The sequence below is a fragment of the Phasianus colchicus genome, chromosome 3 (genome assembly GCF_987193195.1).
Source record: "Phasianus colchicus chromosome 3, bPhaCol1.hap1.1, whole genome shotgun sequence".
In the NCBI taxonomy this organism is placed as follows: domain Eukaryota; kingdom Metazoa; phylum Chordata; class Aves; order Galliformes; family Phasianidae; genus Phasianus; species Phasianus colchicus.
This window is the reverse complement of record NC_143438.1, coordinates 6047911-6071957: the sequence shown is the minus strand read 5'-3', so window position 1 is coordinate 6071957 and position 24047 is coordinate 6047911. Positions and strand designations below refer to the sequence as shown.

Here is a 24047-nt window from a genome sequence, read left to right as displayed (position 1 = left end):
TGAAAGCACTTTGAAGATGGAGGCAATGAGAAGAGGGATGGAGTTAAACCTGGTTGTGGCTTCTGTAGCTTTTCTTGCAGTGTCTAAAGAAATTTAATAATAATAATAATAATAATAATAAAAGTCTTAGGGAAGAAGTAAGAAAGCTAAAGAGAAATCAAGCAGAACAAGATTCAAGATTTGATGTAAATGGAATTCCCCTGTTCTTGTCCTTCCACTCTTCCTGGGGATCTTACATAGCAGGATTGCCATGGGTGAGGTTTTTTCTTTGCAGCAGAAAGAAAATGGAATGGGAGGAGAGAGAAAATGGTAGTTGTTTTTGTGTTTTTTTTCCAAAACACATTTTTACTTTCCTTTGGCATAAGCAACTTCTTTCATCTCTTCCTAAGTCCCTAATTTATTAGCCCTGTGGGTGGTCCTAGACAACCTCATAGCAGTGTAGCCTTTCACTATCCCAAAATATTAATTTCCAGGCATGCTTTGTAGGCAGGGCACCTTCATGGTATGCTCAATTGTTCGTATTCACGTATCCATGTTGCTCTGACCTTCTCCTCCTCACCTTTCCCCTGCCTCCAGGGTTCTCTGCGTATGCAGAGGTGCAGCACAGCCCCCGGCTCACAGGTGAAGGAGGCAAAATAACAATTCCAGGCACTGTAAAGAGGACCTTTTTCTTTGATGAGGACATTGCTGAGTTTAACTAGCAGAAAGTAAGCATGGCTAGAGGATGACAAATCTGGGTGGGACGTAACCAACCATGGATATTATCAACACAGCCTCAAAGGTGTTTTTTCCTCTCTGTAGCTCCTAGCAGCCTTTCTGAGGTTGCTGAATTAAACCAGACTAGCTGGCTGGAAAGACAGACACACTAGGAAGATTTTTGGTACACATTCATTTCTCCTCATTCTGCTTTCCAAGCGATATACGGAGCTTATGGGCAGCATGCTGTAGTGTCAAAATATTTTAAACATGGCCTCTTCCTCCCTTGTACCCCTTTACCCTACTCTTTTTGACCCCAGCTCCTTCAGATGGCAGTATCATTGTAATGACAGCCTTGTACAGTTCCTGATGCAGTCTGTGTGCCACAGCCAGCCACATTTATGCCCCCAGCACCTGATCTGGGCAGCAGGGTGAAATCACTGTCACGAGATCACCACAATGCTCTGCCCTTGGGTCCAGCTTCTAGCCACGCGTGGCTCATTGTCACATATGTGTGTCACCACTGACTGTGTCCTCACACGGTGATGCCCTGATTGCTGTTGTCTCCTCTCTAACTGAAAGGAGATCTTTTCCTCTTCATGTATTTTGTTAGTGTGTATTTTTTTTTCTTCCAAATTATAAGCTTATATCCCTGCATGCATCCTAGGAAAAAAAAAATGGGCTGATAAAGATTTAAACAGGCGCTCTAAGAATGAGGATGACATTCAAGCTCAAAATCAAAAAAAAAAAATCTGAAAGTCAACTCTGTTATATTTTCTCTTCTTTTCTTTCAGCTTCTAAAATGTCACTGCCAAGAGCAGTGACCACAGTGGTGAATGAAGCTATGGAAAAAGAGAGCTGTTTGTGTTGTTGTTATAAGATCTAGTCCCCTCTGTTCTGAAAATGTGAGTCAGGGAAATGTGTGCAGTGCACAGAAGTTCAGAAACAAATACCTGGTCTCTTTCTAGCATGAAAATACTTGGAATGCAAAAAGATTATCTTTATGCATATGGTTTGTTTATGAAATGAATTGGTGAAGTTTGGCATGCTTCTTAAAGAGGCCTTTTGCCAGTCTTTCCCCATAGTCTTAAGTCATGCCTTTGCATAATGATGTAATCTATAGTGGGCAGGAAGAATTCAGCATAACTATGAATAGTAGCAGTATTTGTGGTGAACTGGTTGTGACATTCTCACTCGAGCATTTCTCTTTGGAACTAGTTCTTCAATCATGAGGCTTGCAGTAACGTCAAGAGAGAGAGCAGTACAAGAATAGCATGGGTGAGGGAGAAAGAGGACACTTGTTTTAAAGGCTCCACCACAGAAGGAGAGGAGAGGAAAGGAAAGGAGTCTTGTTTGAAATGCTGACATTTTTAGTCATCTCCATGTGACATCCCTCCATCATCCCCACGTCCTTTGTGCACACAGAGTCCCAGTAAGGGGCAAAACAACTTGCAAGAAACTAGGTGAGTAGAGTAGTAAAAAGGAAGCATTAAGCTGATAAGAGCATCTCAGCAGTATTTAAAAACAAACAAACGAACAACAAAGACAGCAACAGACAAAAAAAAGCTGAAAAAAGAGTGTATGCTTTTAAATGTGCTGGAATCAGACATGCTATTAGTTCTTAGAATTGTGTTTAAGTAGGAACAGAATGTAAACAGTGTCATGTCAGAATGAGCTACATCCATCATGCCTCATTGGTGCCCATTGGTATCTTTGAAGGTTGGGTTTATAGAGGTAAGTTATTTATTATGGAGTAGACAGAAACGTGTGAAAAAAGCAGGTCTCCCCATTGTAACTTAAAAAGGCAAAGAAGCTCCTACAGGTAAACACTTGCTGTTGTTACTATACTGTTATATGGGAATAGTTTGAGCACTAGTTTTGAGTAAGAGCAGGTTTGAAGTACAGTGGTGATGCTGACTGGATGTGTGGGGTGCAATTGCTTTCTGCAAAAATATGTTTATGGGAAGACAAGTTAAATGAAAAACAAGTGTCTGTGGTTCAGGGCAGAAGAATTATTGATGTTCCAGTTTTGTAAACGTAATATCTGGGAAGTCAGTTGTCAATTAAGAAAGTCACAAGTACTCAGGCTTGGTTTAAATTCAGTCTCACAAAATTTGTTTGAATATGTGAGTAGGAATCCAAATATTGTGATGATAGAAGAGCTTAACACTCATTACATTCTCACATGTCATTTACAGGACACTGAGAACAGTTGAAGAAGCAGAAAGTTATACTATTCTTTTCTGGTGTAAAATAGTACTGAAAAAGTCATCAAGAGTAGCAGAAAACTTGATTTATAATTTTGAAAAAAGTGATACAAGGAGAGCATTTGGCACTGTGTCCTTTGTGTTATTTAAGAAACTCTTCCAATGTACGAAAAAATAACTGTCCTCAGAAAGGACAAAAGAAAACAGTGTCAAATATGGTACTTTTCTGACACTGCTGTGAATTTCTGCAGGGATTTTTTTCAAACACAAAATGAATTATTCTAAACAACAGCAGCCTCATTCAAGATCTCACAAATTTGCACAAAGCGTATTAAAATGGTGTACTTTGTTCTGAAGTCCAGTTGATCCATAGTTAAAAGGGTTGCAGTTAACCTCGTAAGCTGGTATAGCGAAGGTATGTTAGAAACTGTTAGTAGTAATGAGTCTGAAATGTGACCTATAGTTTTCAAAACAGTTTGGAAAAGTAGTTTCACACAGTGAATGACCCAACTTCTTTAAAATACATTTTGCATTTTATCTGACTTGTGTAAGAATTTATAACTGGAGACTATAGACCAGTCACCCATCCGAAGTAAGCAGGGATGTTAAATTAGCAGAGGAAGCAATAACCAGCTTTTTTTGGTCTCATTTGTGTGACAAAAGCATATGGAAGTTCCAGCTGAAAGTAGGGGCTTGTGTTGTTTGGTCGTGTATAAAACTAGTGTATGCTGCACAGTGAAGTGTAAGAAAAGACTGCAGAGAGAGTGCATGCAGTAAAATGTCTGACACGAGAAAGTTGTATGAAGAGTTTTGTGAGGAAGGAGTAGGAATAATTACATAAAATCTATTTTGCTGTGATTAAAATCATGCAGATGATAATCTAAGTTCTTCTGATTTTTGCCTTTCATTTGAGAAGGAGTGTGTGGGAAGTTTGATTTTAAGCTGAAGTAACCTAAGTGTTTTGCATTATTTGGGAATTCTTTTAATTTAATACCATGTGATGCAGTAGTTTATGAGAAGAGAAGAATTTCACTCAGTCGTGACCCAGAAATATTAAGAGTTCCCTTAATGAACAATACCCAGTTTTTCACTGAAATCATGAAGCAGTCTTTTCTTAGGCAGACAGTTGAGTTTTTCAGTGTAATATCTGCAGCATTGCACAACAGTGTTTACATGCACAGAATGGGCAGTTGAACACTTCAGACCAATTCAGAGTTGCTGCAGTGGGTTTAACTTTTTTGAAATGCATTGATGCCCCAGCCTACGAGATGGCTCAATGCAATCTCACAGCTTTTCAAAGCTATGTTACTGAAAATACTAAGGAGGGCTGACTTGGAAATTTATATCCTCATTGTACGATTCTTTTCCTGCTAAGGATGTAGCTTTGATCAGTTACTTACTTGCCCTGGGTTTTCACTAGTTAAAATCTCTCTTAGTTAGTAACCAAAGCACAAATCCTTGATTGGATTATGCAGAAAGTCTGAGACGAGCAGTTCATTCAATTCTTTGCATCTCCAAAAGATGAAACAACAGTAAGAAAACAGTCTTGATGTCTCATTTCATTTAATCTGCTTTTATTGTGTAAGTGCTCATGGCATTAGAATACCCTCCCTAAGAACCACATTGTGGTTATCAACTGGGCCTCACTGCAGGAATAAGGTCCTCGCAGCCACTTCTCAGTGGCTACAGCAATCCAGATCCTTCCCCATTTGGCAGAGGACTTTGGTACACATTCAAAGTTAGTTACTTGATTGAAGCTTTCTGTTAAAGAGATGTGAGGTCTTGTGCTTAAAGACAGACAGATAAGTGTGTTCCCGAATCAGCAGCTGATAAGTTACATTACTTAGAGGTTTCCAGAAATCTTGAATTTCATAAATGCTATCTTTGCTGTTTTTCAAGCTGAGGATAACCTACAACTGAAAAACAAACTCAAAACATGTTGCTGTGGAACATGCTGAAAAGCTTCCTGAAGTCCCTTTTCCAGTCACTACTGAGGCTTGTGTTTACTTTTTAGTAGGCTTAAATCAATAAATAAAATGGCAGAAACCTGGTTTTCTGGAAACTACATTAAAAAAAACCAAACAAAACATAGTTGGTAACATGAATTAATTCCTTGTAGATGGAGAAAGAAGCAATAATTGAGTTACTGAGTCAATAGATACCTTTTGACTGTAATGTTTCTCACTGTTTAAGGTGGTATTTTATGGGCAGCTGCCTGTGGTGAAGAAAAGAATTAAGCTTTAGGAGAACCAAAATCCCAGGTTTTCACCACAGAATTATATGTAAGAATGCATGCCAATTTCCATACACTTATTTTCTAATGTGTAGCACCCGCTTACATGCTCACTGTAAAACTCTGCTGATAAAGTATTATGGTATTTATTAGGAAGGCATCTTTAGTCTAGAGTGTTAAAAGCAGAATTAAAGCTATTCTGATTGGCTGTGATTAATTTGTGCACGTAACCACTGTGTTAATTGTGAGAGTGGGTTTACTCACTAAGAGGTCTAAACTTAATCTTCCCTGTAGCAGTATTCTGAACTTCCATTCATTATTTTGTCTTCTGCAACGTCTGAGCTTCTTGTACTTCTACTGAACAAAGTGCAAAGTTCCAGCTGGCTGCGGGGATTGTAGACTTGAGACCCAAATAATTCTTAACCACCTTTTGTGGTAAGGCAAGGCAGGAGTTGCAGATACAGGGGTTGTCTCTGATTCTCACTCCCAGCTTCCCTGTTTACAGATAAATTTGAGGCCTCACACCTTACCACATTTCAGATATGCTACCTTTGGTTGGTGCAGTGCTGGAAAGACAAGAGGTGCATGTTCTGAAAGCAATGAATTCTAGAGTGCCGTGACAAGCTCTGCTATAAGTTTGCCCCCCCAAATCCACATCCTACTAGAAATCCACACTGAGTGCAGTGAGAACCCTACCTTCCTTTCACTTGTCCCCGAATTCCATATATTTCAGATGAAGCATTTTGCATTCAGTGATGCAAGCCCCTTTTGATGAAAACGATTTGTATCCAGCCCCAGATTCAGCTGAGAGGCTGAATCAGAAAACATGCAACCTTTGGAAAAGTTTGGAGCACGTGTTAACTTTGCCACTGATCAGATATAAATAATTCTCTTCAAAACCTTAGAGTTGAAACAGAGCTTTTGAAGAGATTGAACTTGGATCGTGGTTTTATGGCTATCTCTGAAATACTTTACTGCTGTTTTAAGACACCAGAGAGTAAATTGTGGGGCTGTAAAAACAAATTTATTCTTTACTTATGTACAAAACATAAAGAATACCATTTTGATTTGGGGCTGTATGTATGTGTATACCTGTATAGACACAAATGCACAATATATATACATAGTGCAGTTTAGGAAGCTGTGTATTATTAGAAAGCTTACTTTGAACATTTTGCTCTTATTTTATGTGTCAGTACGCTGTTTGTATTACCTGGTAGTGTGTAATTATTTTCAGTCATTTGCTGTAGGTCAAAGAAAAAACGAGAATGAGAATGGGAGAAAATTTATGATTGTGTTATATACGTGTGTAACACTGTAAGGATCAAAGAGAAAAGTCTTTTGTTACATGAACTAATACAATAAAAAATATCTTTTGGAAGTACGAGACCTTTTGCAGGTCTGAAACAAACCCTACAGAGTTTAATTTAATTAAATGATTTATACTATGTGTGAACATGTACATGGGTGCCTGTGCAAATGCCATTATATAGATGCAGAAACATCTGAGATTGACCGGTTTGTATTCTTACATGCTCTCTATTTTCAGAATAGGAATGGTCACAAATGAAAACGTTCAGCATTTCACTACTTTTTAAAAGCTAATGTTAAATGTCATACGTCAAGAAATATGTTTCCGCGTTAAGGGGATTAAAGTTATGTTCCCTTTGATATGACTTCACCAGTATTCATCAGTAGCTTACGATGGCCTTTATCTCTTCAGCTCTGTATCTGCTACTCCTTCAGACTTTTCTCCATCCCATGTTGAGCTGACTCATAGTCGTTTCTTTCCACTATCACACTGAGTGACCACGGGCAGAAAAATTGTTTTAGTCTGCTCCTTTTAGTTAACATTCTTCCAGTGGACACACTCAGATGAATTATTTCATAAGTTATGACATTTATCTATGAACTCTGTGTTATCCTTCAGCCTCAAACCTTGTCATCAGTTTCCAGTCTCTGAGAAAAATATTTTATACTGATTGGGATGCTACTTAGGTGTTAAGCATCATTCTCCTTTTCTCCAGGCCTGGAAGGACTGGTGTGGGATGTGAATCTATAGTGGTATGAAGTATATGATTTCTAGTGGTTCTGAGTGATTACTGTTCAAATTTCTTCTAGGTAGTGTCTTTACATCGCTACGTGATGCAGAAGGATCGCTCTTTGCCAGCTGCCAAATCAAGTGTTGTTGTACAGTCTCTGCCTTCAGCAACATCCTCAGTGTTCTGGCAGTGGGACCCTTGAAAGGACAGCAAAAAACAGACTTCGTGCTGCCCCTGCACTTCAGACTCTCTGCTCTGTAAGTACACTGGATGATCTTGTGGCTACAAGACAGCATTTCCAATTTAAGTAAATTGTTCTGACTTAAAAATAGCTGGAATTTTCTGGTGATGAAACTTACTATCTGGCTAAAATACACAGGAAAGGAACTTAAAATATTTATTAATCTTTATAATCGACAGAAGCTTCCCTGATTCTTTAAGAAATCAGTATTTTTCCTGTAGTATATCACAGGTGTACCATAAGTGACAGGCAGCATCTGATAAAATTCATTATTTTGCTGCTGCTTCTAAGAAGAAAGGGTGGAGATGCTTTTGGGTGTTTTGAAATATGTTATGTGTAGAGGTGCATGTTTTCCAGTTTTAAAAAAGATGTGACTGTGACCCAATTGCAGTTTAGCTGAAATAAACATTTGGGGGAAAAATTTAGCTGAGTGGTTATTTTTGGTCTGGCAGCAGAGAAACCAGTGGAGTGCCTGTTATTACCCTGATGCTGATTACTGGAACTGACCATCTTAAGGGCAATTTGGTAACTTTGTTTAAAAACAAAACTAGGTCCAGCTGTGATTTAGAGAGGGAGAAGCTCTAAACCGTTTTTTTTTATTTTCCTTTAAGATAAATAATAAAAAAGTTCCCTAGCTGAAAACATTATCTGAACCTCACATGATGTGGGATTTAGGGAATTAACAGGATGATTCAGGCACACAATCTTAACATTCATACCCAATCTTGAGAATTTTCCTTGAGGGATAAAACTTCTTTCCTACTCTTGATCAAAAAACAAGCCAAACCCTAACATTGAGCTCTGGCACACGCTGCAGTCCAGTATAACCTCAGGATGCAAGCAGTGTGACTTTAGCAGACTCCTCCCTGTCACTCCTTCCCTTTCCTCTCCTCTGTTCCATATGGAGACGTGTGCCAGCAGCTGGAAGCAGGAGTTGAAGGGTGGTTCAAAGTGTTCCTTTGTTATTTTTTATTAGGGAGTGTGACAGAGGGCACTGAGAGCTGCTGTTTGTATTAGCTTGCATCTGCGTTTGAAGACAGAGCGAGGGTGCTGGCTGAGCTCTGCCCCCGAGTAATAGAAAGTTCTAATCTTACTGCCCTTCTGCTCTCGTGATGTAATTCTGGTTTGGTTTTCCTATAAAGGGAAGAAAAATTGTCACACAGGCTGCACTGATGCAGCAGGAATTGAGCATGCTCAGAATGGACAAAATTCTCAAAGTGGCCACATAAAGTCACTGGGGTTTGTTTCATGCTCCTTCCCTTGCCATTTCTCCTTAAAAATAAGCAAAAGGACTCAAGCAAAATATATGCTCTCATTTATACAAGAAACAAAGGAACTTAATGAGACTTGGTGCCACTCCATACTGCTCTTAACTTCACATGTGCCCATATATTTTCTTGCTTTCTTCCTTTTAGGATTGCCTTTCTTCGTGGTCCTCCTGCCAGTGTGTTTTATAGATTCCTCTGACATAATCTTTGACATCTTTAAATCTACAATCTGTTTTTTTTTTTTTTTTTTCCTTTGCCATTCTTCCTTAATACACAGCGACTTCTTCTATGGCTTCAAGCTGCGCCAGCGGAGATTCAGGTCAGACATTAGGAAATACTACTTCTCTGAAAGGGTGGTCAGGCACTGGAATGGGCTGCCCAGGGAGGTGGTGGAGTCACCGACCCTGGAGGTGTTCAAGGAACGTTTGGACATTGTGTTGAGGGACATGGTTTAGTGAGAACCATTGGCGATCGGTGGATGGTTGGACTGGGTGATCCTGTGGGTTTTTTCCAACCTTGGTGATTCTATGATTCTTTTCCCATTCACTTGGTCCATCTTTCACTTTTTGAACTGGTAAAATCTTTTTACTTACTGGTCCCCAGATGAATCAAGTAATGTCAAATTACTTGGAGATTTCTTGATTATTATTGTTATTATTTTAAAAATTCATTTTATTTGTGCCTTTATTTTTTTCCAGTTTTCTGTCAAATTCAGTTCATTTTGGTTAATGTCTGTGACCTGTCTTTTCTCTGTCTTAATTCATAGAGTCTCTGCGGTCTTTTAAAATTCACTTGACTTTATTTGATTGATTGTTTCCAATTTCCCTGCTGTTCTGATCCTATCTCACAGCTGCTCGTAGGAGGTAATCTCTAACATTCCCTCTCAAACAGAGTAACTTCACTAAATAGTGTAGGATTTTCCCTTTGGCTGACACAGTTGTAGACAAGTCGATCCAGAGCTTGCCTTATCTGTTTTGTTTTAAGACAAATCCAACTTGATAGGATGGTCAGACTGGCTGCCTGCAATATACTGCCTTTCACCTCATTTCTGATTCCCCTTTTGTTGAGCTACATGCTGCCAACATCCTTGTCATTTCTCTATCTGTCTCCTCCCTTTCCTCCAGCTGATGTTTTGGCACTATTTAAATCCATGTCCAGTTCTACTTTTATTAAACACAGGGATGGAAATTCTGCCCAGCAGTTCCTTTTCATTCTCCGCCTTTCTTTTGTTTTGTCTTAAATACATTTAAAGGGGAAGCAGGAGGAGGAATGGAAAAGGAAGGGTTCAGTCTAGACTTCCAGAGCAGTTTCTCTTTCCCTAAAGAGCACAGCTCATTTCCTTACAGAGTAGCACGGCTGGGAAGTCGCACATTTCTTCTCAGCACTAACTTTCCTGAAATTTGTTGAGTCAAAGCATAGCTACTAAGCGTAAACACAAAGTGCTCTCCTCTCTTTCTGCAGAATAGAAGAACGAACAGAGTAATGAGTTTGAAGGGGAGCAGACACGGGGTGGAAAGAAAATAGAGAAATATCCGTAGACACACCTGCACTTGGGTGTTTCTGCACCGTGGGGCCTCACAGGAGTTATTTTTTGCCATAAATGATTCAAGGACAGAAAACTGAGCAATGTGGAAGTTGATGATTTGCCTGAGGGTTATTTACAAGGCTTTGCCTTTGCAAAAGAAGTGGTAGTTTATGGCTGTAACTTTAACCCTTCACGCATTGCACTTAGCCAAAGGCTGGGGAGATTTTTGTTGTTGTTGTTCAAAATACATTTACATTTGCTGGTTTTGAATAAAGACTCATTTAGTAGTGGTGCATCTACTCTTGCCAAGTTGTGTTTGCATTAAATCAAATTAAGTTGCATTGTCATTTTAAAAATGAGTAGCGTAGTCTTCACTACTGTTTTCCTCCGTGTTACTCTGCTTAAATTTTTCAAGTAAATGAAGCTCGGTCTGGTTAGAAAGAAAATGTTTAAAAAACAAACATAAATACCCAAAAACAAGTGATGAGATCATAATTTGTCTACTTCATGGAGTTTCCACTTTATTAATGTAGCTGCTCCCTCATGTGTTTGTTTACTTAGGAGATGAGGTTTCTTTTGTGTGAAGAAGTGGAGAGGAAGATAAGCTGGAATCTGACGGCATGCCTGGTTTAAGATAACTGTTTCATCCATTCAGTTTGTGTTCTGCTTAGCGAGACAAAGCTATGTGATGTTTGTTGTTCTGCCACCACAAAGTAAAATACCATGCTGCTCCTTGCCATCACAGTGATGTTTTTTCAAATGAAAGATAGTACCTGTCTTAAGAAGAGGTTGTGTATGGGCAGGCGTGCTGGTGAGGAGTGTCTACTACATCCCCATGATCATCGTTGCCTGTTCTTCCTACTTTTTCCTCTGTTCTCTGTTGCCCTGTGTGTTTTAGATTCTGCTGCGTGTAGTAGGTGCTAAGGCTCTGTGTCTTGTAAATTGGGTGAAAGTGAGAGGTTAAGGTGCTGCTTTCTATGAGGGAGAATGGATGCACAGCAAACGGAGATGATTTAGCAAATGCTACTTTTGAAGGTGTGACCAGAGCAGTGCTCTCTGACAAGGGGAGAAACTGCAACAGTAGGCAACATTTTCATCCTGCCAGGCAAAGACAAGCGACTGTCTCCTATTTTTTGGCAATTTTCATCATCTTACAGATATTTTACTTTAATGTACTGGGCTGGACAAAGGGAGATTTTGAGGTATAAATTGGGATTGTGAGTGTTTTTGCACATGTTCTTGCTCAGTCTGGCAGGAAGCAGTCCCAATGAAAAATTGTCTGTGTTCAAGGAAAGCCAGAGTGGGAAGCAGTGCTGTGCTAAATGCTGATTGAGGCAGTTCAAAATACATGCAGGCATAGGTGGAAGTTAAAAGAACAAAAAACAAGAAGGGTATCTAATTTTGTGGTCCATCATCTGATGGAATTCCAGAGCTCCAGCTGTGTCTCATGGTCTGTCGATGGCCTTGTAACTGCACAGCAAAATTCTGAGATCTGCAAGGTAAGAGTAATAAGTGCTTGGAGTTATTGGTTTAAAATGTAATAATAAAGATTGAGTTTTATCATTGCTGATGATAATATGATTATTCATTTGTTCTCACTCTAATTTTTACGTCAGAAAAGCATTACTGTTTTTCTGTGTACAGTGTATGATGCAGTGTAGGATGCATACATATTTCTCTGTATGTCTTGCTCAGAGACAGACTGTAAAGATTTAGAGTTCTTTGCCTTATCCTCATATGTAACGTACACTGTACCAGTAAAATTTCTTCAGATCAATGTATTTTAGCAGGAATTGCTTAATACTTTCTCAGTAAATGGTCAACAGATAAACCACATCTTTTGAAGAGGAAATCAACGTTTACTTTCTGTTTTAGCACGTCTCTCATTTTTTACAAAACAAGACAGAAGAGGCCAGATTTAGTATAGCGTCCACGTGGATCTGAAGATCTATGCATGCTTTAACTAAAGATGGTAGAAGAAAACAGATAAGAGCTACATTTCTTACTTCTGAAGAAAGGTTGAGGGAATTGGGCTTGTTTAGCTTGGAGAAGAGAAGGCTCTGGGGAGACCTCTTTGTGGCCTTCCAGTACTTGAAGGGAGCGTATAAACAGGAGGGGGGACGGCTATTTACAAGGGTGAATAGTGATAGGACAAGGGGGAATGGTTTTAAACTGAGACAGGGGAGGTTTAGGTTGGATATAGGAGGAGGTTTTTCACACAGGGTGTTGAGGCACTGGAACAGGTTGCCCAAGGAGGCTGTGGATGCTCCATCCCTGCAGGCATTCAAGGCCAGGTTGGATGTGGCTCTGGGCAGCCTGGTCTGCTGGTTGGTGACCCTGCACATAGCAGGGGGTTGGAAACAGATGATCATTGTGGTCCTTTTCAAACCAGACCATTCTATGATTCTATGATACTCCATGTCCCTGTGGCTTTGGGATAGCACATTGCAGTTCCTGAATTGCAATGTTATCCCAAGTTGTGAAGCAAGTAGTTGTGAAACATAGTCAAACTTTGTCCTCATCCCATTGCTATGGGCAGATTAGTGAAGAAGATAACATTTTCCTGCTTCCCCTTGCCGTTGGCTACTTTGTTTATCAGTAGATGGCAGAGACGTGGAGACAAGGATTGTAGTCCCATTATTTTTAATTAAGAACATAATGTTCTCATAATTTTCCTTTATTTTAATTTAGGTTGTGATCAGAAGCTAGGGATGTCACCACTGAGCTGTCAATGCAATTTGTATTTGGATCCTTATAAAGGCTGAGAAATAAAGGCAACTCTCCCTGCCACATCCCTAAATTCTCCTTTTCCACTTTCCTACTCTACTGCCCTTCATATCAGGAGGATTACAGGATATACTTCTGGGAAATTAACAGAATGTTTGTTTTGCTTCTTTTCAAAGTGTTTTCATGGTTTTAGGTGAGTGTTTGACTTATGTTCACTGGCCCTTGCACAAGACTCTGTGAAAGCTATTTCCTTTTCCCTTAATTAGAGCATATAGAATATCAGATTTTTGAGAAGTGAATTTCCTCTCAGGAGATAGGTGAGCATACGTAGTAGAAGTGGTTGTTTTTATAGACTTGTGAAGTTGGTTCTTCTAAACTTTCCGGATACCTTCTTAAGACAAGACTACAGACAGAGGTACAGTCTAGTGTTGACATGGTGAAGGCAACAGAAAAGGCAAGTTTTCTGTGTAACTTGATTTGAGACAGTGGAGCTCTACTAGCCCTCTGGTTTTGTTTGCTGGTAGCATGAGGGCTGCTCCAAAAGTAATGCCTCCTATTTTGTCATGCTGACCCATGACGTCAGAGGTGGATGTTGGTGATCTGGCAGTAGAAGTGGAAACTTTCTATCAGTATCCTGTTATATTTTGTGCCGTGTGACAAATGGCAGCAGAGGGGCATTCTGACAAAATGATGTCTGTCATGAAAGAGCGGGTGAAGCAGAGGGATGTTACTGAATTCCTCTGTGCAGGAAAAAATGGCACCCACTGACGTTCATTTGACGCTTGTTGAACATTGATGGAGACCAAACATTGGATGTGAGCACAGTGAGGCTGTGGGTGGTACATTTCAGCAGTGAGAGTGGATCATCTCCACTAATGCAGATTTTCACGACTGTGGCATGCAAGATTTTATTCATTGTCTGTGAAAATACATAGCTAATAGTGGTGACCGTTTTGGAAAATAGTGTCTTTTAGTCAAGGATTTGCTCAAATAGTGTTATTTCCTCTTTCTAACTATTGCAATTTCCACAGCTTCCAACTAAGTAGGAAGCATTACTTTAGGAGCGACCTACGTATTTTTGTGCATGACCTATTTGAAGCTCTGGTGATTGACTGAAGAAAAGAAAAAAAGAGGGAGACATTTCCTTCTCTTTTTCTTATGTTCTGATTTTTAAGGTCGTGTCTTTTTATATCTGCTGGGTTTATCTGTGTGGGTGGGCAGGTACGAGTCTCAATCTGTCTTTCCCTTGTGCAATGTAACGTGGAAGTTTAGGTTGGTACGCTGCTGGGGCCAGCCCACATCCTTCACCCACACAGCCCCATGAAGCAGTTACACACATCAATCAGGGAAAACCCTCATCTCTGCACACCGTTGGAGCAGGTGCATGAGCTAAGGGTGACAACAGATGTCTGTCACATTGCCACAGGCGGCCACTAGTGCCTGGCAACTTGTCTGCCTACAACAGATCTAACTTATGTCTGAGGATGTTGTCCAAATGCTTCTTGAACTCTGGCAGGCTTGGTGCAGTGACCACTGCCCTCAGGAGGTTGTTCAAGTGCCCAACTACTCTCTGCTAAAGAATCTTTTCCTAAACCCCAACCCAACTGTCCCCTGATGCAGCTCCATGATGGTTCTGTCACTGTAATCACAGAGGAGAGATCAGCACTGCTTCTCTGCCATCCTCATCAGAAAGCTGTAGGCTGCCTTGAAGCCTTCCTTCAGTCTCTTCCTTGCACTGAAGAAACCAAGGGACCATTGCTGCCCCTCTAAGGCATCTTGGCCTCTAGACCTCTCACCATCTTTGTAGCCTTTGGTTCCTCTTACATAAAGCAGTCTCAAAGTGGAGTTATTGGCTTTTTCCAAGTCCTGTGTATTTTGAGGATGCTACAGAGTGTGAGGCAAAATCTGTTCCTCTGTGCCCAGGTAAGTGTATAGGGGCATCTTGGGAGTTAAGCAGTGTGGCTATGGGTTGTATCAGTACATATGAAAGAAGAATTTGGTGTCATCTTTTGGCATTTCAAATGGAATGCTGTCTTTGGCTAAATGAATAGAGGATATCAGAACAAATGATGCTTGGGACTTAGGCATGTAGGCAGAGGAGGAAATCCAAGAGTGCTCCAGTCTCGAGCATGCTCTTCAACAATTGACAGGGTGATATTTTCATCATTTTGGGGTTTTCGAAGTTAAATATTTTCAAACATGGAGTCTGCTTGTAGCTCTGGGTGCTTTGAGAATGGAGTGTATCCGTACCATCATTCCAGTTGCAAACCAAACATTGCTTATGAACAAGGAACAAGTACACGAAGAAACTTAAAGAACTTTGACTTACCTACTTATTTTATTTTTACACTTAACTTGTAGAAAGCATGCTGTTTTGTTTTTTTTTTTTTAAGAAAGAGTAGCATTAAAGAAGCACATGTTCAACATTTAAAAAGTAGCAGCCTTCCTGAATCAGTGTATTCACAGACATAGAAATTACAGGGTAACAGCCTATTGGGAGCAAATTCCCTATGCCAACAGTGTTCATGCTGCTCCATTTCACCTGCAGATAATGACAGGGAGAGATGCCTAGTCTGAAGAAAAGAGTTGGCTTCAGTTCTACTGCACGTGATTCTTAGGTGTGGTACAGAAATTCTGACTCCTATATTTCCAGCTTGGAAACACCAAATTTTTTTCTTGTTATTTAGTTTACTGTAGTACAGAGAAGCTTAGTTAGTAATTGTATGTAACAGAGAAGAATATCTATTTTGTTTTAAAATGAACCCAACAAAATATTTAGGGATGCAAAAGTCTGTATGCGAAGGAAGTGAAGATAGGAAGAATTGTGATGTTTCTTGTTTTCTTGTAATTAAAGACTTAGCAAGCATACAAATAATATTGCCATAAATATTAGATCACATAGGTAATGAGGCCATCTTCAGCTACATTACATAACTTTTTACTGCTGCACATTCCACAAAAGGGAAGTGAATCTTCATGCTTCAGGATGTAAACTCACCACCAACTGAACGGTTAAGAAATTCTTCCTGTAGAGAGAAATGCCATCTTGCCCTGCTCTATCTGTTTGTTTTTCTTCTAAGAAGCATCTGCTCATATCTTCTCTTGAAAACAAACTCTCAGACCAGCTGCTTTGATATTAGTTTTTTTTTTTACCTTTCATACAGAAGTTGGTCCCCTACTCATTTCTCACTCTTAAGATGCTGAGATGGTGGTGGTCTTGCTTTAAGGTGTTAAGGTGCTGCTTTTTATGCATTTGGTTAACACTGAACTGATACTGATCTGCAGGCTGAAGCACAGGAGAGTAACCATGTGATGGTCACTCTTGGCTTTGCTCTGTTTTGCTACTTTATCAGACAAATGAGCTTGCTCTCCTAATCAGGTTTTCACACAATAAGCCTTGAAGAGCCTGGTACAGATGGTGGGAGAACTGATATATGGGTGAGGGGAGGAGGGAAAGAAAAACAGAAAAATATTTGTCAGGCTTGATAGCGCTAATGAAAACAGAAAGAAAGAAAGAAGGAAAGCAGTGTTTAGAGATTAAAGAGTGAGCTGACAAATGTGACCTCTGTTTTTCCTAAGGGCCCCTGACTTTGAAACCAAAGCTGGCCTTAATGTTCACCAGGTGTCATCAGGGTGTTTTGATTCCCTTTAAGGATGGGAATTAGCCTTATAGTTTCTGCATCTACACTTCAGTGAACGTCAGTGACAAGGGTACATTCTTGTTCAGACCATAACCCATGAGATTCAAATGCCACAAAAATAATTCTATTACTTCCACAGGAGGTGATGAATGCAGACCTGTAATTCACCACAGATTTTGCCACAAGAGCCTTTCCAACCCTACCCCTTCTTGAATATGGTCTAACTGAGCATTTCTGAACAGCCATACAGAGCAGTGGGAAAGTTTGGAGAGGCAGCACAGGAGCAATGCTGGCAGTAGGACTATTCCTCAAGCTAAGATAATTCTTTAAAGTTCAGTATTTTGTCAGCTGAGATTATAGTTCAATTTCCTGGAAGAAGTGAGATGCTACTTTGTTCAAGATATATGGCTCTTTGTGTCCTGTTGTTATACAGGCAAATTGTTGTTACTTATCATCCTCTTTCTGGCTGCTTCCTCTCTGTGGGTAATTGCGCCTCTGATATTACCAAGATATTTCAGCCTTGCTTGTGGCTTGAGTGTTGTATACAAATTTTTAGCTCTTCAGGTGACTGTCTTGTCCTTCAGAAGGCAGCTTTATAGGAATAGAGCATATTGTCAGCCAGAGGAAACAACCTCCTGAATGATGTATCTTTGCATCCCCTACCCCTTCTTCATTACCTCATTACTTTTCCTCTTGTGACGCATGAGAAATGTGAACAACTCATCTAATACCCTGATCCTGATGTCCTACTGCAGGCAGGGGGTTAGGGTTGGCAATGTGCCCATGACAGGTTTTTCTGGGGAGCACCTATGGCTATCTAAAGGTCAATTTATGACCAATTCAGTGGATGGATGCCTTAAGAACAGAGTAAGATAACATCTTTAACACTCCTAGGTATACTATAGGACTGTGCAGGTCCTGAATTGCAAAGGATGACTGCTGCTTCTTTTCATCAGTGTGAGATCTCCTGCAGCCTGTATCTGTTCCATGATCGCCTTCTGCATCAATATCTGTTCATTAAAAGAATGTATGACCAGAGCAGTTTCAAGAAGATTTGGGGATACTGTTGTGCACGTTGTCAAAGATCTAAGATTTCTAGTCCCTGCTGAACCGAACACAAAGCTGTTGTTTTTATCAGTAATTACATTTCTTATTGCGGCACAAATCCCTGCTCATCTTATCTTTGTGTAGAAGTATTCAGTTTATTCTTTAGTAATGTTTTATATTTAAATTGGAAAACGACTGCATAACCTTGTAGGGAAGAATGGTATTTACATTCAGGGGGAACATTATATTAATTAGCAAATAATCACAGAATCACAAAATTGCAGGGATTGGAAGGGACCTCAATGCATCATTGAGTTCAATCCCTCTGCTGAAGCAGGTTCCCTACAATAGCTTGTACATGTAACCCTCTAGACAGGTCTTTAATATCTCCATAAAAAGAGACTCTGGAACTGGCACTGTTCCAGTGCTGTCACCCTTGTTGTAAAGAAGTTCTCAGATGTGTTCATATGGAACTTCCTACGTTCAAATTTTAGTCCATTGCTCCTTGTCCTATCACTATGCACCACTGAGAAGAGCCTGGCCTCATCCACTGGCCTCCCATCTCCTTTTACATATCTATAAACATTAACCAGATCAGAGTAGAGGGGGAGGATCACCTCCTCGACCTGTTGGCCACTCTCTTTTTAATGCACCTCAGGATACCACTGGCATTCTTGGCCAAAAGAGCACGCTGCTGGCTCATGGCCAACCTGCTGTCCACTAGAACACCCAGGTCCTTCTCTGTAGAGCTGACACGATTAAATTGAAGCGTATTGCTTTTTCAGTTCGACTTTGAAGAACGTATGATTTAAGATTGCGCAAAGAAATGATTGTTCCCATATCCCTAAAATAACTTTTGCAGATGCATTGAAGTACAATTTGGTTCTGATGGCTAAAAGTTTGGACAAGAAATGCTGTCCAAAGACAGGCACAGAGCATTGTAATAAGAATCTAACTTCTGAGTTTAAAATAGAGTATCATATGCCTGTAAATTAAGGTTAAAGTGTTCACATGTAGATATATAGGGAAGCATTAATATCTTGTTAATATTTATTTATTATTTCAAGAAAATTTTCACCTAGTTACCTACTCTTTTTATGTCACGTTAGTATAAACTGCTTGCAGTTGGTGAGTGGGATTTAGCAGTGCAACAGGAGTGTGTACAGCTACTGTGGGTTTTGGGGCTGAATATAATCACTAGGGAGATCGAAGTCTATTGAAAACCAGAAAATCTCGACAAGCCTTTTAAATGAATTGTTGAAATCCTCTAAGTGGATTTCATAATAAAAGTATCTGAATGTATTCACATATGTAGGGAAATCTGAGTCCATGTGGGCATTGCTGAGCTGTGATCTAATTTCATGTAAAACTATCATATAGCTAAGCCTGTGCTACTATGCAGTGCAAGTTGTCTTGGATATTGCCTTCTGAATTGATTCAGATCCCTTATTAAAATAAGGACACTTCTGTTGTAGAACATGGGCCTTGTTCAAGTGTACTGAATGATTTTAAGGATGCTTCAGTGTTTGGAAAGAGGCAGCAATGCCTGAAGGAGAGTAGTTTCAACAGCAATTTGAATGTGTAAGAACGAGTCCATCTTGGAAATGGATGTGGTCATTACTGCTTTATTTCCATTATTCTTGATGTAGTTAAAAGCAGTGCTTCAGTATTTCTGAAGTCTTTCTTAGTTTGTGTTCAGCAGCAAACTCTGGAAAGTTCACAAGCAGCTGCAAAAATAACAAGAGCAGTAATTCAAAAGGAAGTGCTTCAATATTTGCAGCTGAAAAGTTCTCCTGCTGCATTCCCAGATGTAACCTTTAGCTTCACTGCCCCATCGATATGAGTATATTGTGTAAGGAACAGCATCTGGTACAATCTTTACTACTTTTCTTTCTTTTTTTCACAAATGATTTTGTTGTTGCTATAGAAGAAAAAAATTATTCTTTTCTGAGAAAAGAAAAATTGTTTCCACTAAAGTAAATCTAGAAAGAATTGAAAGTAATTTTGTAGAAAACAATTTGAGGTTTTTCTTATGAAGGTAAGTAATGACAAATAATTCCAGAGTACACTCAGGAAAAACTTTTGAAATTCAGCAGTGCCTCTAGTTTTCAGTTGTACTTAATATTGGTGATGAATGCCTGTATGTTTGGATGAGGAAACAGACAACTGCTCACACTGAGATGCCCTGAAGTTAGCATTCTGGGTGTTCTTTTCCTGATCAGTTTTATATTTATTTCACTACTCTTGCTTAATTGCAAATCAGCCTACAATGTTATGGTACTAAAGTATGCCATCGAGCCCGTGGTTTTAAAATATTACGCCCACAGGTTTCTGTGTAATTTTTTTCAGTGCTACAGAGTGGATATTAATTGCTTGTGAGTTCTCCCATAGGTCAGTTTAGCACCATCAGTTATTTTGTGTCTTTGAGATATTTTGAATATCGCTTATATATATTTGAGACATATATTTGAAGATGTCTGTGGTAGTTTTCTGTGCATGTATCTGCTATGAAAAAATACTTTTCAAACAACATCTCTTTCTGTTGTTGTCCAGCTATCTGGACAACGAGAAACAAAATGGGAGAGAGTGCTTATCACTATTGTTTCTTAAATTTGATGTGTTTACCTGTTCATTCGTTTTCGAATGATGATGATCTGTTCCCTGTCCAATAACTTCAGTTACATTCTTCAGTCTGAAGAAGGTGATGCTGGGCTGAGGGTGATTGAACTTCAACATTTAGAGCAGTTTTAAATTTTAGCGGCTCGTTCCTTTGAACATTCCTTAAAGATTCTGAGGATGTGAAGACAGAGGGAAGTAAAAATGCATTTGATGACTGAGGGGACAAGAGAAGGTTGTGGTGCTGCAGAGGTTAAAGCACAGGTGGGTGACATAGGACATGACAGAGCTCTCAGGGAATGTCTGTGCTATGGCTTGTTCTGTGTGCAGCAGCTTAAAAAAAAAAAATAGATCTGAAAATCCTTTGGATCATTCCTTAAAAGAAAAAGGTGCTTGATGGTTAAGCCCAGAGTGATACTTTTTAGCTCAGTTATCAGCCTGTTAGCACTTAAGGGGGTAAAGGGTTGGGTAGTGAAATGCTGGAATACCTTAAGCTAGAGCTTGCTGGTGAGCATAGCTGCAATAGCACTATAATAGGCCAGGTGAAGAAGAGGTAGAATAGATGGGTGCATCTGCTGACAATCTTTCTTTTTAATTTGGAGCCACCTGAAGGCAGTAACTAGGAGAATAATAACCCAATCCCCATATGGTTTCCGTTCTTTCAGAGTAATAGTATGCAGAAAAAAAACAGTCTACTTTTAGCTCTGGCTTCTGTTTGCCTCTTTGTGAGCTTGAGAACATTTCCTGTCTGCTTGGTGATGGGAAATGTAACCAAAGCAGACGTAGGTGAGTGACATTTCTCATGCCCAGCATTCTGCTTTGGGTTTTCTGTATCACCTCAGAGACGTTGCAACATGTAGGAAGAGGAAAGGAGATAGGAGAGAAAGAGCAGTGTATCTTTAGAATGATTTACAGCTAACTCGCAGCTGTAATATTTTACCATGTTGGCTTCTCAGCACACATTGTATTTAAAATGTATTTTTCATTTAGAATTCTTTAGTCCAGTCCTGCAAAGAGCAGATGAATACTGTCCTTAAAAATGCATATAGTTTTGTGAGTGGTGCATTTTGAAATAAGGAGATTTGCTTTGGTGTAGAACGTATACAGAAACTCTGTACTTACAGTTTTCTCATTTCTGCTTCACTATCTCTCCATACTTTCCTTCCTGTCTGTGTTCTCTTATTTCCTCTCTAAATTACAGATAGGAGGGAACAACAATTTTCATTCTTCACTTCTGGGGGATAATCTATGGCTGTTTTAAGTCAGGCCAAAAGTTCACAAGGGTGTTGTCAAACATGACATGTGGCTTTAGGGAAAAAAAAAAAAAAGAAAACACAATCAGCAGTCCTTGGCACCTGGCAATCTCGAGATGCAGTGCATCAGGAAGAAATGCTCATTCTGCTTGTTTTTTCTAAGTAAGTTTTGTGCCAGATAATGGCCTTTGCTCTGCCTCCCCTCGAATAGGGTTTGCAGTGCAAATGTACTCATTGTGCAAAGAGCAAGGTGCAGTAAGGAACAACAGACCAAGAGCCTGTACTTAGGCTGTGTTGAGTACTGATAGTACAGTCAGTTATTGTTAACATGGGTTAGGATGGCAGAATGAAAGCACTGCCAATATTGGCATCTTTACTAGTATCTGTTGCCCTACTGACTTACTTAATTGCTTTAATGAGAGAATGTGAAGACAAGAAACTCCTTCAGAAGAATTCAGGAAGGAGAAAATCAGGCCACCTCCTTCTTTTACCTGTCCAAATAGATATCTGTGTACTTACTGGAGGTAAGAAGTTAAGGTTAAGGATTTGAAGGCACTTGGGTAGCAAGCACTTTAGGACCTGCGTTTCTGTGAGAAGTTGTACTTACTGTTTTTCTATTTGGAAAAATGAGAACTGCTGGGACCCACTGTTCACTCCTTTAGTGTAACTGTAGGAAATAAAGTCTAGGCTGTTCTTTTTCTATTTTTTGGCATTTCTCCTTTGATTTACTATGTGTTCTGGTTCAGTGGAGACATGATCGTGCAGTAAAGCTTTGGCTTCTCCTCACCTGAAGCTCTTCAGGGAAAAAGGTGCACTGTGGGTGCATGGGTTCTTTCCAACACCAGTCTCAGTACGAATGCAGTCTTTAATGCTGCTTTAGAAACTTAGAAGTTTCCGTCTCCCAGTGGGATTTCAAGCCCTGCAAAGTCCATTGCCCATCTTTAAATAGATACAAAGAATAGACCAAAAGTTTCTGCACGTTACGAGTACTAAGGTGTTTAATTTGCATGTATGAATATAAACTTATCTACCTGTAATTATTTTTTAAATGAAAAGAATGTAGGCTTGGCATTGTGCATTTGTCATCTTTATGTTCCTTTTCATATTGCTTCCTGGGTCAGTTTTGCTGTTACTACTTCATCTTTTCAGAATTTTGAGTAAGGAATATGTTGGATATGGCAAATATTTGCTTTCTATATATTTCATGTTCCTCACAGAGCAGTTAAGATGGAAGTAAGACAGTTCACTTCAGCTGGTAGAAGGAGATGGGGAGCTCTATTCAGAAATGATGATATTATGCAGTTCCTCCACAAAAGGGAGATATGGTACCTATGTTAAGCCAGAGATTTTTGGTAGCAGACAGATGGGTTTGGTCTGTAATAAAAAAAGTAAATGTGCTTGGAATTATTCTTTGGTGCTGAGGCCACAGGGCACCAAATTACAGTATGGGATTTATCTCTGGGCTGAATTTTTTTCCTATGGTGCAGGGGAGAGTGCCAACAGGTTTGTGGAAACTGAGGACTAGTCTCATAACTGTAGAGACACTTGAAGTCTACTGTCTAGAATATGTTGGGTTTTTTTGTTTGGTTGGTTTGGGTTTTTTTTTTTTGTTTTAATTTACTGATTTAGAGGAGTCCATAGTTCAAAGAGGAGTTTCTGGTCATTTATCTCTGGTTATTCTATTTACTGAAGATCAGCCCTCCAACTGATGCATTTCGGGCATTTGGGAACTCATTTTGTGTTACCACTGCTGGAAACTTCATTATGCTTTTGCATTAACACAACACTCATGTTACTTCTCCATCTCTCTCAAAAAATAGAGGAAACAGCCTTAAGCAAATGTAACAGTGGCCTCTGTATACGAGGATCTGTGATGATGGGAGTGAACAAGCTTGCCTTTTCCCCAAGGTATTTTTGCCCTTCATTTAAGATTTCGAGGAATGACAGTGAGGTTTTTTTTTGTTTTTTTTTTTTGTTTGTTTTTTTCCAGTGTAAGATGCAGTGCACTTTTGCAGTGTGCTTTAAGTGCTTGCATGGCTGTGCCTGTCTATCTGCCTATCATACATGGTTTGTGTCTCTATATGTAGACACACAAACATACATCGCCCATTTCTAGGGAAGATCTGCAGTGCTGTGTGGGTTTTGGGTGGCTGTTATTGAGTGATAGTGACAGGTCATGTGGATACTGGGGCTTAGACCCAGCAGGAGGCGGTGCGTGTGCATCTCCAGCATGAACACAATCGACATCCTCTCTGCAGAAGGGTGGCCAGGCCTTTCCTTAGGAAACATATGCCAAAACTATTATTGGAGACAACGTCATAGCCTGCAGCAAACTGGACAGGATGTTAATGAGGAGGGAATTGCGGAGGAAAGAATCTGAGCGCATCCCATGTTATCAAAACAAAATGCTGAACAAACAGTTTATTTCCATAATCAGCAATCCTGGTATTTTGATATTTATCAGCTTTATGCTGTTATATTTTTCATTACTTAGTTGATAGCGGCTTGGGGGCTTTTAAGTGCAAAAAATAAAGAAATAAATAAGTGCAAA

General features: G+C 39.7%; 1 protein-coding gene across 8 annotated transcripts in view; it reads left to right on the top strand.

Annotated features, from left to right (window-relative positions):
• LOC116239835 (uncharacterized) overlaps positions 1–24047 on the top strand; it is an 88428-nt gene that overhangs the window by 5251 nt on the left and 59130 nt on the right. For 7 of the 8 annotated variants that reach the window (XR_016464910.1, XM_090136861.1, XM_090136859.1 and 4 more), the window contains one exon: positions 7258–7435. Coding sequence is in view for 7 of the 8 variants with exons in the window: in XM_090136861.1 (XP_089992987.1) it covers positions 7258–7380 (123 nt within the window). In the remaining variant the exon portion in view is untranslated. Of the gene's footprint in view, positions 1–7257; positions 7436–8964; positions 9283–24047 lie in introns of those variants that run through there. The other variant, XM_090136862.1, reaches the window with a different exon arrangement.